Here is a 15,166-nt window from a genome sequence, read left to right as displayed (position 1 = left end):
TGGGACTCCAGCAGGAAATAGACGCATGCGGTTTTTGCTGCTTTCCTGGGCAGGTTGTCCAGCCAGCGTGCTCTCCTTAAAGGGGTACTTCGGCAGCCAGCTCCGAGGCCCCCCTCTGCCTGACTAAACGGATTCAGGGGCTCAGACGGTCTCCCTGGCCCCACGCACTGAGCTCTGGTGGTCGCTATGCTTCGCACCAGTTAAAGGCCATCGCCGTTTCGTTCTGGGTCCTCCCCTTCCCTGGAATCTTGACTCTAAAAGGGGCGGGAGTCGGGTGGAGGCTGTGGGGAATGTACACAGCTGAGTGGTAGCCTCTGGCCAGGTCAGGCTGGGGCTGCCCCAGAGCACGGTGTCTTCTCAGAGGTGTGATGTTAATAGCCAGGTGGGAGGGTGTGGCCTGGACTCATTGTGGCGGGAGAGGCACCCCCACAGGGGAAAGAGGGGGACAGACATCCATCCCATCAGGGATCTGCCTGTGATGGACTTGACTTTGGATCATCTCTCTCCCTCTCTGAGCCTCAGTTTCCTCCTCTGTCATGGGGCTGACCCTGCCCTCTGTGGCATGGCCCACCTGCTTGGGGGCTGGTGGGAAGACACCCATTTCTGTGCCTCCCTCCAGGAGTGGAGGACAGAGAGCAGCTGATGCACACACCAGATCCTTGGGGAGGGGTTGGAATATAAGAGCCAGCTGCTTGGAGAGTTCAGCCAGAGCTGTCCTGGGCTTTGTGGCCGAGGCCTCCGGTCCCCTGGGGCTCCGTGCTGAGCTTGCCTTTCCTGAGACCTAAATGCTGCCTGGCCAGCTTGCAGGGCTGTGGCCGAGTTTTGCAAAGGCTGCTGCTTCCTGCCCAGAGCTGACTTGTGGGACAAAGTGGTCCCCTCCTTGAGAGAGGCAGAGGGTGGTTCTGAAGAAAGAGACTCAGGCCAGACTGCACCCAGGGGGCTACCTATGAAAGGAGACCTATTCCTCTCGGTGGCCCACCAGCCAGGCCCCTGTGCTTCCTCCCTGGGCAGCTGGGCGTATGGCAGGCCCCGCACCTGTCTGCGGCCGGGGGTGGCAGCCGTTGGAGCTCTGGGGTCCTGCCCCCTCTCCCGGCCGCATGCTTCTGACTCAGCAGAGCAAGAATGAGGTCTTTTGGGAGCCAGTTCCTGATGGTCCAAGTCCTTCCCCCCGCCCAACCCCTCCCTCCCCTCTTCTGATCACGCCCGCCTTTGGCTCAGACCGCTTCCCATACTGGTTTTGGGGCACCGCCCCTTGCGCAGCTTGCCAGTGAGTCTGTTTACTAAGCTCTCCTGGGAGGAGCCGTCCTGGCCACGGGCTGATTTCAGACAGGAGGAGGCCTAGGCCCAGACTGGGGTGCCCAACGGGCCTGGCTGCCTTATCCCCTCCCCTGAGGGAGGTGGCAGGACTGACCCAGACCAAGGGGTTCCTTCACGCACTTAGCAGGTGCGTGCTGAGGCCTGCTGTTTGCCAGACACTGGTCCAGGGCTGTGGATAGAGCAACAAACAGAACTAATGATGCCCTGGCCTCTGTCGAGTCCATATTCTCGTAGGAGGAGGCTGTTATAAACAACTGAAGTGTACGGCCGGGTCAAGGGAAGGGGCGTGATGGGGAGGTGTGTGTGCTGTTTTATTTTTTAAATATATTTTATTGATTTTTTACAGAGAGGAAGGGAGAGGGAGATAGAGTTAGAAACATCGATGTCTTGGGGAGGGGTTTATTATCGACTTTATTTGCCTGGGCCATTTCTGCAGCCCAACACCTGCTCCGTCGAATTGCACGGAGTCAGACGCACCTTCGTGTCCTGGTCCCGCCTCACTGAGCTGCAGCTTCCCGTCAGGGAAAGGAGGGAGTGAAACCCACTTCTGGGGTTTGGTTCCCGAGGGGAAATAAATGCTCTACGGCTAGGATGAGTGTCTTAGGGTCACGTGGCACTGGGTTGCCTGAGAGGTGGCTTCTGATGGGGAAGCTGAGGCTCTGAAAGGTGAAGGGGTAGCGCCAAGTCCATGCTGTCCCCTTCTGGCCTCCAAGTGTGTGTGCTGGGCCCTATCACCTGGGACCCTCTGGGCATGAGGTCAGGATAGTCCAGCCACAGTACAAGACTTCACCTGGCCCTTCATCCTGGCGCCTCCTTCTGGGCTGGTCAGCTGGGGACAAAGGGGTTAATGTGCCTGGGACTGTTGGAGGAGGAAGGGCTGGGGACCAGACTGGTGGCAGCCCCCCTTGGTCCCCCACCGCAGGGTCTTCAAGCTTCTGGCTGGTTCTGGTTTCCCAGGCAACGGCCCTTAGAGATGCCCTCTGCAGGGGTGTGTGTGGGGTGTGGGGGGGCTCTTCTGCCCAGAGGCCTCCTCTTGGGGTTGCCCCCTCCCATCTTGCCCGGGGATCACTGACCAGGGGCTCGCCCAGCCAAGAAAGTCAATGGAGGAAGGAGGGTGGGGTTGGGGCTTCTCTTCTGGCGGGAACAGAGCCTTCATTGTCTGAGGCTTCAGCCATTGCCCAAGCCTCACCCCTGCCTATAGCCCGGAGGGTGCTCCTCCCAGAGCCTCCCTCCCCCTTCCCACCCTCAAGCCCGTTGAGTGGCCTGGCGCTTAGAGGGCGAGGGCAGGAGCTGGCCCTCTTGTCCCCCCGGCATTCGGAGGCCCCTGCCATGGGGGGCCTGGAAGATGCTCACCCCCTTACCCGTGTACTCACCCAGCACTTTTGTCCAAGGGGCCTGCCTGCCTGGCAGTCCCGGCTCACAGCCCAGTGACTCCCCTCTCGGGGGCTGCCTGGCCTGGAGAACACCCTCCAGCTTCTCAGCTTCCTTGGGAATTAAGTTAGCCAGAAACAGAAATGCTCAGCACGAGGCCTGGTGCATGGCAGTGCTCAGATGCCAGCCATTATCATTTCGCAGACGATCATTTTGTGATCTCGGGGGTGATGAGGGTAAGGAAGGGCAGGGTACGTATTCTGGTCCGTGGTTGGCCGGAACTCAGTTGAGCTGTCTGCAGAATGGGACAATGCTGAGTGTCCTCAGGGACGGCAGGAACTCTGGGAAGGGAACTAACATTTATGAAGAAGCTACCAGCTTTCTTAGACGTCATTTCATTTACATTTGCCTCTGACCAAGGGGGATAGGACACACAGAGGGTTTTTCTCAGTGGGTAGAGCGTTGGCCTGAGGACTGAAGAGTCCTGGGTTCAATTCCTGTCAAGGACACATGCACAGTTTGCAAGCTCAGTCCCCAGTAGGGGGTGTGTAGAAGGCAGCCATTCAGTGATCCACTCTCATCATTGATTGTGAAAAGCGTGGCTTTTGGGTTCAAAGGCTTGAGAAAGAGCTGATGTGCAAATTGACACACAAGACAAGGCAAATTAATTTTGAAATGATGGGCGGGGAGGGGGGGCGGAGCCAGGGAAAAGCTTAACTGTAGTGGCTAAGTTTCACTGAGTCTCTTTCCCAACTGCTTTTATTTACTAGAATACACAATTGCTTTTAGAAATGCAAACATATGTATCAATGGTAATGTTTCGTAAACAGTAAGATTATCAGGTTGGGGGGAGTTTGCTTTAGGCCAGTGGTCGGCAAACTGCTGCTCTTTGGCCCATTGAGTTTTTAGCAAAGGCCAGCTTAGGAGTACCTAATTAAGTTAATAACAATGTATCTACCTATTATATATAGTTTAAGTTTAAAAAATTTGGCTCTCAAAAGAAATTTCAATCGTTGTGCTGTTGATATTGGGCTCTGTTGACTAATGAGTTTGCCGACCACTGCTTTAGGCCATTGAGTCAGCAGTAGGTAATAAAATGCAAATTCACCCTCTTAATATCAAAGGAGTCCACACTCAGCCCTCTGGTGGACTTCTCGCTTTTATAATAATTACTGTTGACCTTGGTTTCCAGCAATTGATGTTTCTATCTCTCCCTCTTCCTTCCTCTCTGAAGTCCATAAAACAAACACAATAACATCTCGCCCTGGAGAGCTGCAGGTTGTCTGAGGTTGGGTCCTGGGCCACAGGCTGAGCCCTGCACGCCTCTCTTCATGGGCGCTGAGTTCTGGTCACGCTCCTCTTGCCCTCGCTCCTCTGGTGTTTTCTTGGATCAGGCGCCCCATCTCTCCAGGGCCCCAGGAGCCACCTGCCCCCGACTTCGTGGCCGATGGCCACTTGTGCTGAGCCTGCGAGGACAGAGCGTGGGCATCCTGCCCCCCTGCAGACACTAGTTGTGGGTTCCTCTTCCCGGTGTCCAGCTGGCTCCCTGCCTCTTCCTCTTGCCTTCCTGGATGGAGCAGAGGGCACTGGGGGGAGGTGGGTAGGGGGAAGAGGAGGGATGGCTGGTGTGTGTGTGTGTGGGGGGGGGGTTGGCTGAAGTTCTCACCTGGACCTGTGCTTCTCTTTTCATTGGGCAGGAAGTCCCACACCTGCAGCTGCCCAGGCCCAGGGACGCCCCAGCCTCACGGCCTCCACAGAGCAGGTCCCAAGCAGGGCAAGGTTTCCAGGCCTCTGGCCTCCGTTCAGTGTAGCTCAGCAGCTGTTGTCTCGCACGTGGGCCAGGGCTCCAGACACTGAGATGAAAGAGGAGGTCACAGTCCGGTGAGGGAGGCAGTTATAATAGGGGCCATATGTGACCCAGGACCACCTGAGCTCTTTGATAATAGCCCCTCCCTGGCGGCTTCCCTGAGCTACTGAACCTTAGGCCTGGGTCACTTCTATTTTTTTTTTTACAAAGCTCCACCACCAGGGGAGCCACTGCCTGAAATGGTTCTGGGGAGCACTCACAGAGGAAGAACTGGGTCTGGGTTTTGAAGGTTGAGTAGGAGTTTGCTTGCTGATTGTGAAAGAGAATTCTACCTGGAGGGAGCAAATAGCCTGAGCAAAAGGCCCAGAGATGGGGGACAAGTTGGCACGGTCACAGGCCTGACAGCTCTTCATGAAGCTGGAGCAGAGTTCCCTGTAAGGCCGGGAGCTGTTGAGGCCAGTGGGGAGGGGTGTGTGTCATCTAGGGCCTGGCTTAGGGCCTCGACTTTACTCTGAAAGCGATGAGGAAAAGGCAGAGGGTGGTCCGGTATTGAGCGTGATCGGCTGAGACACACCCTGCAGCCTGAGCTAGGGCTTCCGCCCCGGCTTCCAGCACCTCACCCTGTCTGAATGTGGCCCTTCTGCATCAAGTAGCAGGAAAGGCACCTTTTGGGGGTCTGCCTGCCCAGCCAGTATGACAGTCATCTTTAAAGAGATGACCCCCCAAGAGAAGAACTCTTCCCCTCTCACCACGCATGACATCGTTACCATCGTAATGAACACAGTGGCCAGTGTGCACGGAGAGCTGACTCTGTGTGGAACACCGGGCACACCCCTACAGCCCTCCTCCCATCCCCATGGGAGCTCTGCATGGCAGGGACCAGTGAGAAAGGTGCTCACTGAACTGCCGGCAAGTGCAGACTGGATAGGAACTCAGATCTGCAATAAATCTCATCTTTGTAACCACTGTGGCCTTGTCTCTGCTGCCCATGACCTGGCTCCTTGCATGTAGCAGCCCCTGGGATGGTCTGAGCAGGTGCGGTCTCCACTTTAAAGAGACAAAGCTCCGGGCCATGAGGGGCCTTGGAGAGGTCAAGGTCACTGAGGGGAAGAGGCAGAGCCCAGCCTGCTGGTGGATCCGACTACCCCAGGCCGCTGTCCCAGATCCCCACAGCTTGAAGCCCTGAGGTCTCAGCGTCCCTCTGTGAGCCCACCTAGGGTCCCTTACCCTCTTGGAGTGCAGACTCAGAGTCCCATTGGCTGTCCCCCATTTTGGTGGTGACAGCTTTAAGGACAGACTTTGACCAAGTCTGCCAGGGGCTCTGCCACTGACCTCCAGTATGCTGCTGGGAGTCCCGGGGGGCAGGCGGTCCCCTTTACAGATGAGGACACCGAGGCTCAGCTCGCCTGCCAGCGGAGCTGGACTCCAGCCTGGGCCCCCGACGCCCAAGGCAGAGCTGCGGTCATCACCGCCGAGCCCGAGTGCTTCCAACAGCACAGGCCAGTGGGTCCCAAGGACCTTCGCAGAGCTTTCCACGTTTTACTTCTAACTTCCCCAGGCACCCTTTGAGGTGGCTACTCTGCAATCTCCGTTCTGCAGGCGAGTAAACCGAAGCCCAGAGCGGGGGTTAAGTCGCTCATCCAAGGTGTCGGCTGCTGAGTGGTGGCACACGCCCAGGTGGTAGCGGGAGAACTCTTTCCCTCGCTGCCAGGCAGGGACAGCTGGCAAGTTTGCCCCAGGGCCCAGGGAGCCACCAGCGGCACTGGCTTCTGGGTGGCGGGAGCCCCCACTGTGAGGCCAGCAGACACTCTGCCTCCCGCTCCGAGCAGGTGGGATTGTGCCTTGTCTTGCACCATCTACCTCTCTGCTCTTTCTTTCTTTCTTTCTTTCTTTCTTTCTTTCTTTCTTTCTTTCTTTCTTTCTTTCTTTCTTTCTTTCTTCCTTCCTTCCTTCCTTCCTTCCTTCCTTCCTTCCTTCCTTCCTTCCTTCCTTCCTTTTCTTTCTTTCCCCTTGACTGGAATTAAACCCAGGACCCTTCGATTCCCAGGCTGACCCTCTATCCATTGAGCCAAATCAGCCAGGATCCCTTTCCTTTCTTTATACCCACGTGCCATGGCTGGCCAACCCCATTGGGCAGGACAGGGAGGGACAGAGCGAATGGCCTTCGGCGGGGCTCTAGGCAGGGGCTGGTGAGAGCCGCTGGGCTCAGAGCCTGTGGTTATTGGACAGCCAGGAGCAGGAAGTGTCCGGCCACCTCCCGGAGAGCTCAGGTGTGATAAACCCCTGGAAGATGGGGGCTGAGCATGAGCCTGGTCTCTGGGGCCGGAGCTTCACCAGTAAGTTGGAAGGCACAGGAGGGTATTGCAGCTGGACCCACCAGGCTCCTGAGGGTCCCGGGCATTGGTCAAAGCGAAGGCCAGGGGCTTTCTGGGAAGACAGGGTAATTATGGTCCTGCAGCTGCTGTTTTTTCCGGGTTAATGATTTATGATGTGTGGGGGCTGGGCCCTCGTGGGCTCTCGGGCTGCTGGGGAAGGAGTGTGAGAGCTGGCGACTGGAGTGCACAGGTCCTGAGCCAGTGACCCCTCTCTGTGGCTGAAGCTTTGGCCTTGAACGTCACCTAATTAGACTTCTGGCCTTCTTTCCACAGGCGAGCGGCTGGGACGGTGCCGGTCTGAGCTGGACTTTGTCTGATGGCTTCCTCCGGTCCTCCGCCACAGGCTGCCACAGGTACCGTGTCCTGGGTTCCCTCTGATCGGGCGGGGGGCTCGCAGAGGGCCCCGGGTGTGTGAATCTGGCTTCGCTGTCAGTTAGCTGTGTGCGCTCGGGCAGGTGACTTCCCCTCTCGGCCACGGTTTCCTTGTCTGCAACAGGGAGAGAATAATTCCCTCCTCAGAGCGGGCTCCCAACAGAGGTCGATTCTTTCCCTGTGTCCCGAAGGCCCCCTGGAGAGGTGGGCAGAGCCCGTCTGGGATGGAAGTGTGCCAGCGGATGAAGCTTATGGACTGAGTGTGGGGACCGAGGGGGCAGGGGAAGGCCCGGCCGTCTCTCTCCATCTGTGACGGTGCCAGGGTCAGGCCATCCAGTGATAGGGCTTTCAGACTGGCTCCAAAAGCCAACACGGAAAAACCCACCTCCCAACAAAAAAATACAACTATTTATTGTTCATCTGAAATTCAATTTGACATCCTGTATTTTATTTTATCTGGCAACCGAGGCCGTGCGGCCTCAGCCACCGCAGGTGGAATTCAGGCCCCGCCTGGGAGGAGCTGGGCCCAGGCCGGCTCACCCACTGGGCCCGAAGTCCTGTCCTCTTGCCCCCACGAGGGGAGGCGGACAGTGGAGTGGTAACCAGGAGGGCTCTTTCTCGGCCTGACCCTGCCAGTGCCCCGTGATGGCTGGGTTATCTCTGTGGCTCCCTGTCATCACCCGTGACCTGGGGATAATCATGACACCTTCCCTTATGGTGCGGCTTACATAGGGGTAAGGCTTTGGCGTGTGGTAATGGATCACTCAGTGAATGGAAGCTGTTACCGCTGTGGGGCGTTGGCAGGATGCTATGTGCACTGTGTGTGCCCTGCACTGAGCCGTGTTCTTCTTGGAGGGTGGGGCTCAGCAGGTGGACCTGCCTTCTCCACAGCAGGAGTGGCTTTCTGGGCCCGGCCTCCTGGCCTCAGTGGGGTTGGCTCCCCAGAGGATGGGGTGTGTGTCCAGGAGCATCAAATGTGTGTGGCTAGCTCTGGCCAGGCCACCTGTCCAGATGGGTGGGAAGGGTTTCTTTTCTTTTCTTTCTTTCTTTCTTTCTTTCTTTCTTTCTTTCTTTCTTTCTTTCTTTCTTTCTTTTTTTAATATTTTATTGATTTTTTACAGAGAGGAAGAGAGAGAGAGAGAGAGAGAGAGAGAGAGAGAGAGAGAGAGAGAGCGCAAAAACATCGATGAGAGAGAATCATCAATCAGCTGTCTCTTGCACACCCCCTACTGGGGATGTGCCAGCAACCAAGGTACATGCCCTTGACCGGAATCGAACCTGGGACCTTTCAGTCCACAGGCCGACTCTCTATCCACTGAGCCAAACCAGTTTCAGTTGGGAAGGGCTTCTTCCTTTAGCGGCCAATTATCGAGGGATGGGCTTCCTGATTTTTCTTTCTGATAAGGAGTGAGGTCTGATTGCCTGGGACCCAGGAGCCCGGGAACAGCACTGGGGACAAGGGCATCTCCTGATTCATGGCCGAGACTTTGGGTCCCGGGATGCGCCCGCCCCGGGCCCCTGCTACCATGGTCACCTTGCTCCTTTCTCTCACGTACCAAGGGGCCCAGCATGGAGAGCGAGAACAAAATCATTTCATGATGAAATTTATTCCGTCCCATTCAAGAACTACTGGATGGGTGTTCATTGTCCCAGGTCTGCCTGATGTTGCTGGTGACTGTCTTCCAGTTGAGCCAGGCTCTTGGCCATTTCCTGACTCTCGGAGAGCTTCCTGCTGTCTCACCAAGTAAAATTCAGATTCCCGAAGCAGCTCTTGTTGTCTTACGGCTCTTCCTTCTTGCTCACATGTTCAGCTCCACGGGGCCCCTCCATGTTCTCTGCACCTGCTCTGGGCCTGGAATGCCTCTGCCCACCGGATCCTGTCGGGCCTTTGCTCATCCTTCAGTGCTCTATGCGGGGCAGCCTTGTGCCTGAGGGCCCGGCTGCCATGGCCCCTCTCCTCTCTGTCCGCGCCAGCTCAGTCTCTGGGTTTTATGTTTCTCTCTTGTCTCCTCTGCCTGCCTCTCCTTGCAGGGAGAACCTTGGCATTGAGAGGTCCCATCTTCTGGGCTGGCGTGCACAGGTCATGGCCCAGGGGCTGCCAGGAACAGTTCATTGAACATGGGCATGACTGTGCGGGTTGATGGCTGACTGAGGCCATTTGTACTCTCAAAAAAAGAAGGTGCAGAAATGGCCTGAGTCCCAGGACATGGTCTGGGCCTGGCCTGTGAGTGGGGAAGGCCTGCCCACCTCACCCAGGGTCAAGGACTGGACTGTGACTCAGGGCAATAGTAGTAGTAGTAGTGGTAATAATAATAATAGTAATAATAATAGTAATAATAATAATAATATAATGATGATGATGATGCAATAACAGTGATAATGAACGGAATCATCATCATAAGAATGACTGACATTCAGTGAGCACGTACCTGGCACTTTATATGTGTTAGTTCATTCACCCATCCTCCCAACAACACGATAAGGTGGTTACTATTATTATCCTCAGTTTGGAGAGCAGAAGGCTGCAGCTGGGCAGGTAGACTGACTTGACGCTCACACAGCCAGCGTGTGGGAGAGCTGGAGTCTGACCCGGATGGACGGAGACTGTATTCACCACTGTGATACCGCCCGGGTGCCGGGCGTAAGGGAGTCCCTCCCCGCCATTGCCCGCCCGGCAGACTCCAATGGGTGGACACCCTGGGCGCTGCAGCCCTCTCGGTCAGGAGGGGCCTGCATCCCGCTGCCCAGAAGTGGTGGGCAGGGATTGTTAGTCATTTGCTTCAATATTAAAAAAATATATATATTTTATTGATTTTCCACAGAGAGGAAGGGAGAGGGATAAAGAGCTAGAAACGTCGATGAGAAACATCAACCAGCTGCCTCCTGCACACCCCCCACCAGGGTTGTGCCCGCAACCAAGGTACATGCCCCTGACCGGAATTGAACCTGGGACCCTTCAGTCCGCAGGCCGACGCTCTATCCACTGAGCCAGACCGGTTTCAGCTGCTTCAGTATTTCTTAAACTTTCAAAACCACAACCCATAGATAAGACAACAGGAGTATATGGGAGCATGTGAATTCAACAAATACTTGCCATGGGCCTACCATGTGCTTGGCACTGGGCCAGATGCTGGAGATCCAACAATGGGTGAAACAGGCAAGCACGCCTGCTCTCCCAGAGGAGACGGACAGGAAAATGAATGAAACTTGGAGCACGTGACGTACTCACAGGGCCACAGAGAGAAATGTGGCCCCCAAGGGAGGGAGGCCCAGTGTTTCCGTGGGCAGCTGTGGTCAGGGCAGCCTCGCTGGGAGGTGTGCAGAGTGAAGACCGGAAGGAGGGGAGAAGGGGAAGACACCTGGGGAAGAGCATCTGGACCCTGGGCGGGAGGACAAAGGTCCCGAGCAGCAGCACGTGTGGCTCCTTCATGGTGCAGCAAGGAGGCCAAGGTGGCTGCAGTGGACTGAGCGTGGGAGAGCAGTGGAAGGTTCTACCCCCCCTCTCACACATGCACACACATACACATGCATGCACACACATGAAATGGGATGCATACACATATTACCTGAAACTGAAACACTTTTATATGTCACATTAACTGAACAGAAGTGTAACAAACGATATCAAAGCAATGCTAAATGTGATGTTATGGCTACTACAAAATTTAAAAATACCTCCAATAGGCAGTCCAGACTCAAAACAGAATGTTGCCTGGGAAGCTCCTAACTGTGTCTGTGACCCACCAGTGGGTGGAGACCTGTCACGTGACAACAGGACCCGCTTCCCACGTGGGCCCGCATTTCCTTCGTTAGTGCATCCCCTGGGCCAGGGGTCCACACGGCTCCCAGGAGGCAGCGGGCTTAGTGGGAAGAGTGAGGGACACGAGCTAAGCCAGATCTGGGTTCAGACACGCCTCCCCTCTTATGAGCTGTATGGCTGCGGGAACTTTTGCTCTGGAAACCCCGTGGCCTCGTGGCATGAGATGGGGCCGTTGTGAGGTTCAGCGGGGGGCTCTGTGTTGTTTTTTCTCTGCACCTGCGAAGGCGCTCATGCCCAGAGGAGCCCACCTGCCGCTGTTGGCCCTTGGGGTCTCCCAAGCTCCAGGAGGGGCGGGGTCCTCAGCTCAGCAGCCTCCGTCTGGTCATCATCCCGCAGAGGAAGCTGGGGAGGGAGGGTGAGCTCTGGGTTCTGCCGAGGAGAGGGATTCTGGGATTTCACACATTCACACCTTCCATTTTTCTGCTCTGGAGGCCCCGGGTCGCTGTGGGGGAGGGGTTGGACTTTTCTGGGCTGGAATCAGATCTGTCCATTGTCTGTCTGCTGGTCCATCCACCCATCTCTGCTCCATCCACCTCCCTGCCCGTCCACTCATCCTCCGGCTGTGAGCACCCGTGGACCAGACCGTCCTGTCCTCAAGGATCTCAGGTGGGAGGGGCAGTGGTTACAGCAACAGGTGCTGTGATGTAACACAAATACCAGGCACGGTGCCAAGGCAGGAAAGAAGACGAAAGCGTCGCTGGCCCATCCACTGTAGGCTCCAACCTGCTATGAAAGTGGAGGTAGGCGCAGGGGCTCAAGCAGAGTCCCAGGCTGAGCAGACGAGGCAAAGCGAACCTGATCATCCTCGCCAGCCCCGGCCCCGGCCCCACCTTGAGCAAGCCTGAGACAGAGCACTGGCCTGGTCGCCCATGGCCGATGCCCATCACTGCACTGCAGTGACATCGAATTGGGCACAGCATGTGGGAAATACGAGAGTGTGCACACGGGCTGTCCCTGACCCAGGGGGTTCCCATATCACTAGAGGCGTGCCAGAACAGACAGACAGTGAGAACTAAATCGTGCAAAAATGTCCTTTAATGACACTGGCCAGAGCCTGTTAATAAACAGACAAACAGCCCCCTTACTTACAAAATAGGAAACCAGGAAACGAGATGTTGACTAACGCGTCAGATGCGCCCATGCTCACCGGGGAGGCGTGCTCTTGGCCCCTCCATCCTCTCCCATCTGCTCAGAGCCCAGCCCAACCTTGGCCACCTCAGCGGCCCAGGAGGGCCGCCTGGCCCAGCGTGGGTTTGCTCTCATCTCTGGGAATTGAACTCACTCCCTCACTCGGACCTGCGCAGCTGCTCACCCATCTCCCGCCATCTCTCCCTGGGCCAAACCCCGAGACCCTTCCGCCCAGCCCCTAACTCCTCCCCGCTTCCAGGAGATCAGCTGGTTCCTGGAGGAGGCCCAGGCCCCTCCCCAGAGGCGGAGGACGACCCCGGAGAGCCCTTCGAGTTTGACGACAGCGACGATGACGAGGACACCAGTGCTGGCCTGGGAGCGGACGCGGACGCCCCACTGATCCGTTTGGACGCGGCCCCTGGCACGGGTAAGGTGCTCTGGGAGCCTCGGGTCCTCCCATCCCCCGGCCTCTGGGCAGGGGTGGGGCTCCAGGCCTCCGGTCCCCGTGCTGTCCCCAGGAAGCAGGAAGCCAGAAGCCCCTGGGAAGAAGCTGTATTCCCGGGCCTCCCCTGGGAACCAGGATTCCTAGCATTCCTGCAGCATCTGGTGGCTTTGGCACTCAGTAAATGGAAGTGGCTGGCCCGGCTCTGGGCTCTGCCTCCGGAGCCTCCCTCTGTGCAGCTTCTCCCCGGGAATCACCCCCGCCAGAGGCTGCTCCTCCCAGAGAGCGGGTGCCCGGGGGCGGGCGGGAGGGCCCTGATAAGGCCGGTGTTAAATGGCAGCTGCTGGGCCCTTGGTTCTGTCATCTGGGAGAGGCCGGGGGACTGGACTAGCAGGAACTTCCTGCAGCCTTGGGGACAAGGGACTCCTTGAGGAGCTGGGGGTGGGGGGCAGGCCCACAGTGGGCTGGGCCTCTGGTTCTGGCTGGAGTTGGGGTGTGGGCCACGGGGTGGGGGTGGGGTGGTGCAGGCAGGACAGGTAGGGGAGCTTGAAGACTGAAGAGACGGGGAGAAGGAGGCGGGCACTGCAGGCGCCCAGGCCGGCCAGGCCCTGGCTCCCGCACCACGGGGTGTCCACCGGCCCGGCCCTGGCCTGACGGGCTCTCCTGCTGCTCTTCTCCGCAGACCCAGACCCAGCGGCCTCACCGCCCCAGACACAGTAAGTGAGCCTCCTCTCCTTCCTTTTGGTGTGTGTGTGTGTGTGTGTGTGTGTGTGTGACTGGAAAAGAGGGAGACTGGGCAGGTGGTGTGGGGAAGGGTGGGGCTGGAGCCAGGATGGCTCAGGGCGGGAGAAACGCGGTTCCAGATCCCGGAGCCCCAGGGAAGAGGTCGGTCCCTACACCTCGTGTTACTCCGAGCCCTGGCTCTGCCCCTCGCGAGCGAGCTGTGTGGCCTGAAGGAGTCATGTGAGTCCTCTGAGTGTGAGTCTGAGCACATGCAACATGGAAACAGCGAGCCCTCACCCCCCTGGGTCGTGGCTGAGAATGAGCCGACTGTCTGGTATTCGGGCTGATGTCTTTGCCATCGCTGTTTGTTTTTGCCAATCCTGGTCTCCTTCCTGTGACTGTTGTCGGGGACTCTGTCCTTAGCGGTGGGCCTGCCTGGGGCAGAGCAGCCTGGGGCAGAGCAGCCTCATGGTTAAAAGCCTGGCTTGGGGAGTGACTGTCTGGGTCTCACTCAGGCCCCAGCACTGGCTGTGAGCCCGTGGGTAAGCCACAGTCCTCCGGGCTTTGGTGTTCTCATCTGTGAAATGGGAACTGCTTCCCTCCTAGAAGAGCATATTGTTCCGCGGGAGGCCCAGCAGGGCAGCCGGCCCCTGGCCACGGCGGCTCCTTCTCCTCCCTTCCCTCAGGGGGCTTGGGCAAGGCGGCTCTGAGTCACACCGCGCATTTGGGGGCGGGGGCCGAGGGAGCTGAGGCCTCTCCCAGCCTCTCAGAGCTTTACTCAGTGCTGCTTGCTGCTGGGGCCATGGTGTTTAGGGAGTCCCCTTCTAAGGGGAGAGTTTGTGGGTTTTGGCTGGCGGGGGGGGGGGGGGGGGGGGCAGCCACCCCCAGCAGCAAGGGTAGGGATGGTGGAGACTCCCCTTGTCTTCCAGCTGGGAGTGGGGGTGACTGGTTCTCAGGCAGGTGCGGCCTCGCTGGAGGTCTCAGAGATGTGTCCCTGGGCCCCTCCAGCAGAAGACAGTCCTGGATTCAAATCTCTGTCAACACAAGTCCTTGTAGGTGCTCATTTGTCCCAGGGGGCGTGGGCGGGCCCTGGGTAATTAAGGCCTCCAGTGGGAGCTGGCTGCTCCTCCCGATGAGGGACCTGAAATGAATCAGCATTTCACCCATGGGCCATCCTGGGGTGGCTGTGAACTCAGGCTGACGGCTCCAGGGGGGCTGGGGACGAAGCTCCTGGAAGCTCAGTCTGCTGCGGGAGGCAGGCACTTGGCAGTGGGACAGAGGAGGGTGGCCAGGGGGGTACCCAGGGAACTGTGACACGGCCCGAGGGAAGCCAGGAGGGGATCTTGGCTGAGCAAGTGAGTGTGACTTCACTGGTGGGAGAGGGGAAGGTGGGAGGAGGGTCCGGATGGAGGAAGCTGCTGGGTAGAGGCAGGGCTGTGAGCAGGGGTCACCCTCCCAGAGACCCCCTTTCCCGGCCTTTCGGTCAGGAGCACAGCAGCCTGGCCGCTCCCGGCCCGCCTTCTCTTCGTGTTCCCTGCCGACCTGATCGTGTGCCTGGCTGGTGCTGGGTGCCGCACTGAGCTGACCCGGTGGTTCTCAGCGCTGCCGCCTGGTGCGTTGCTTTCACCAGGCCACTGGTCAGGACAGCTCAGGGGGCGCCAGGTGTTTCTGAAAGAGAGGCCCAGACCACCGGCCACTCCGCAGAGCACCCCTTGCCCTGGAGCCACCCGCCCCCTTGCACGCCATCTCCAGGAGGCACCAGGGCTCTGGAGATTCAGACCTCACTAGCGGGGTGGCTTTGGGCTGCCAGT

The 15,166-nt window shown here is 57.9% G+C and overlaps 1 protein-coding gene across 5 annotated transcripts in view; it reads left to right on the top strand.

Moving 5' to 3' along the window:
* The window catches only part of ARHGEF10L (Rho guanine nucleotide exchange factor 10 like), a 119,563-nt gene that overhangs the window by 24,779 nt on the left and 79,618 nt on the right, over window positions 1-15,166 (top strand). For all 5 annotated transcript variants that reach the window (XM_084875223.1, XM_084875222.1, XM_084875220.1 and 2 more), the window contains exons 2-4: window positions 7,144-7,223; window positions 12,450-12,617; window positions 13,315-13,348. In XM_084875223.1, coding sequence (XP_084731349.1) covers window positions 7,187-7,223; window positions 12,450-12,617; window positions 13,315-13,348 — 239 coding nt within the window. In that variant the 5' untranslated portion in view covers window positions 7,144-7,186. The remainder of the gene's footprint in view (window positions 1-7,143; window positions 7,224-12,449; window positions 12,618-13,314; window positions 13,349-15,166) is intronic.

The sequence above is a fragment of the Pipistrellus hanaki genome (genome assembly GCF_964339955.1).
Source record: "Pipistrellus hanaki genome assembly, chromosome: 2".
Taxonomy (NCBI): Eukaryota; Metazoa; Chordata; class Mammalia; order Chiroptera; family Vespertilionidae; genus Pipistrellus; species Pipistrellus hanaki.
The sequence above is the reverse complement of the archived record's forward strand: the minus strand, read 5'-3'. Positions and strand labels throughout refer to the sequence as shown.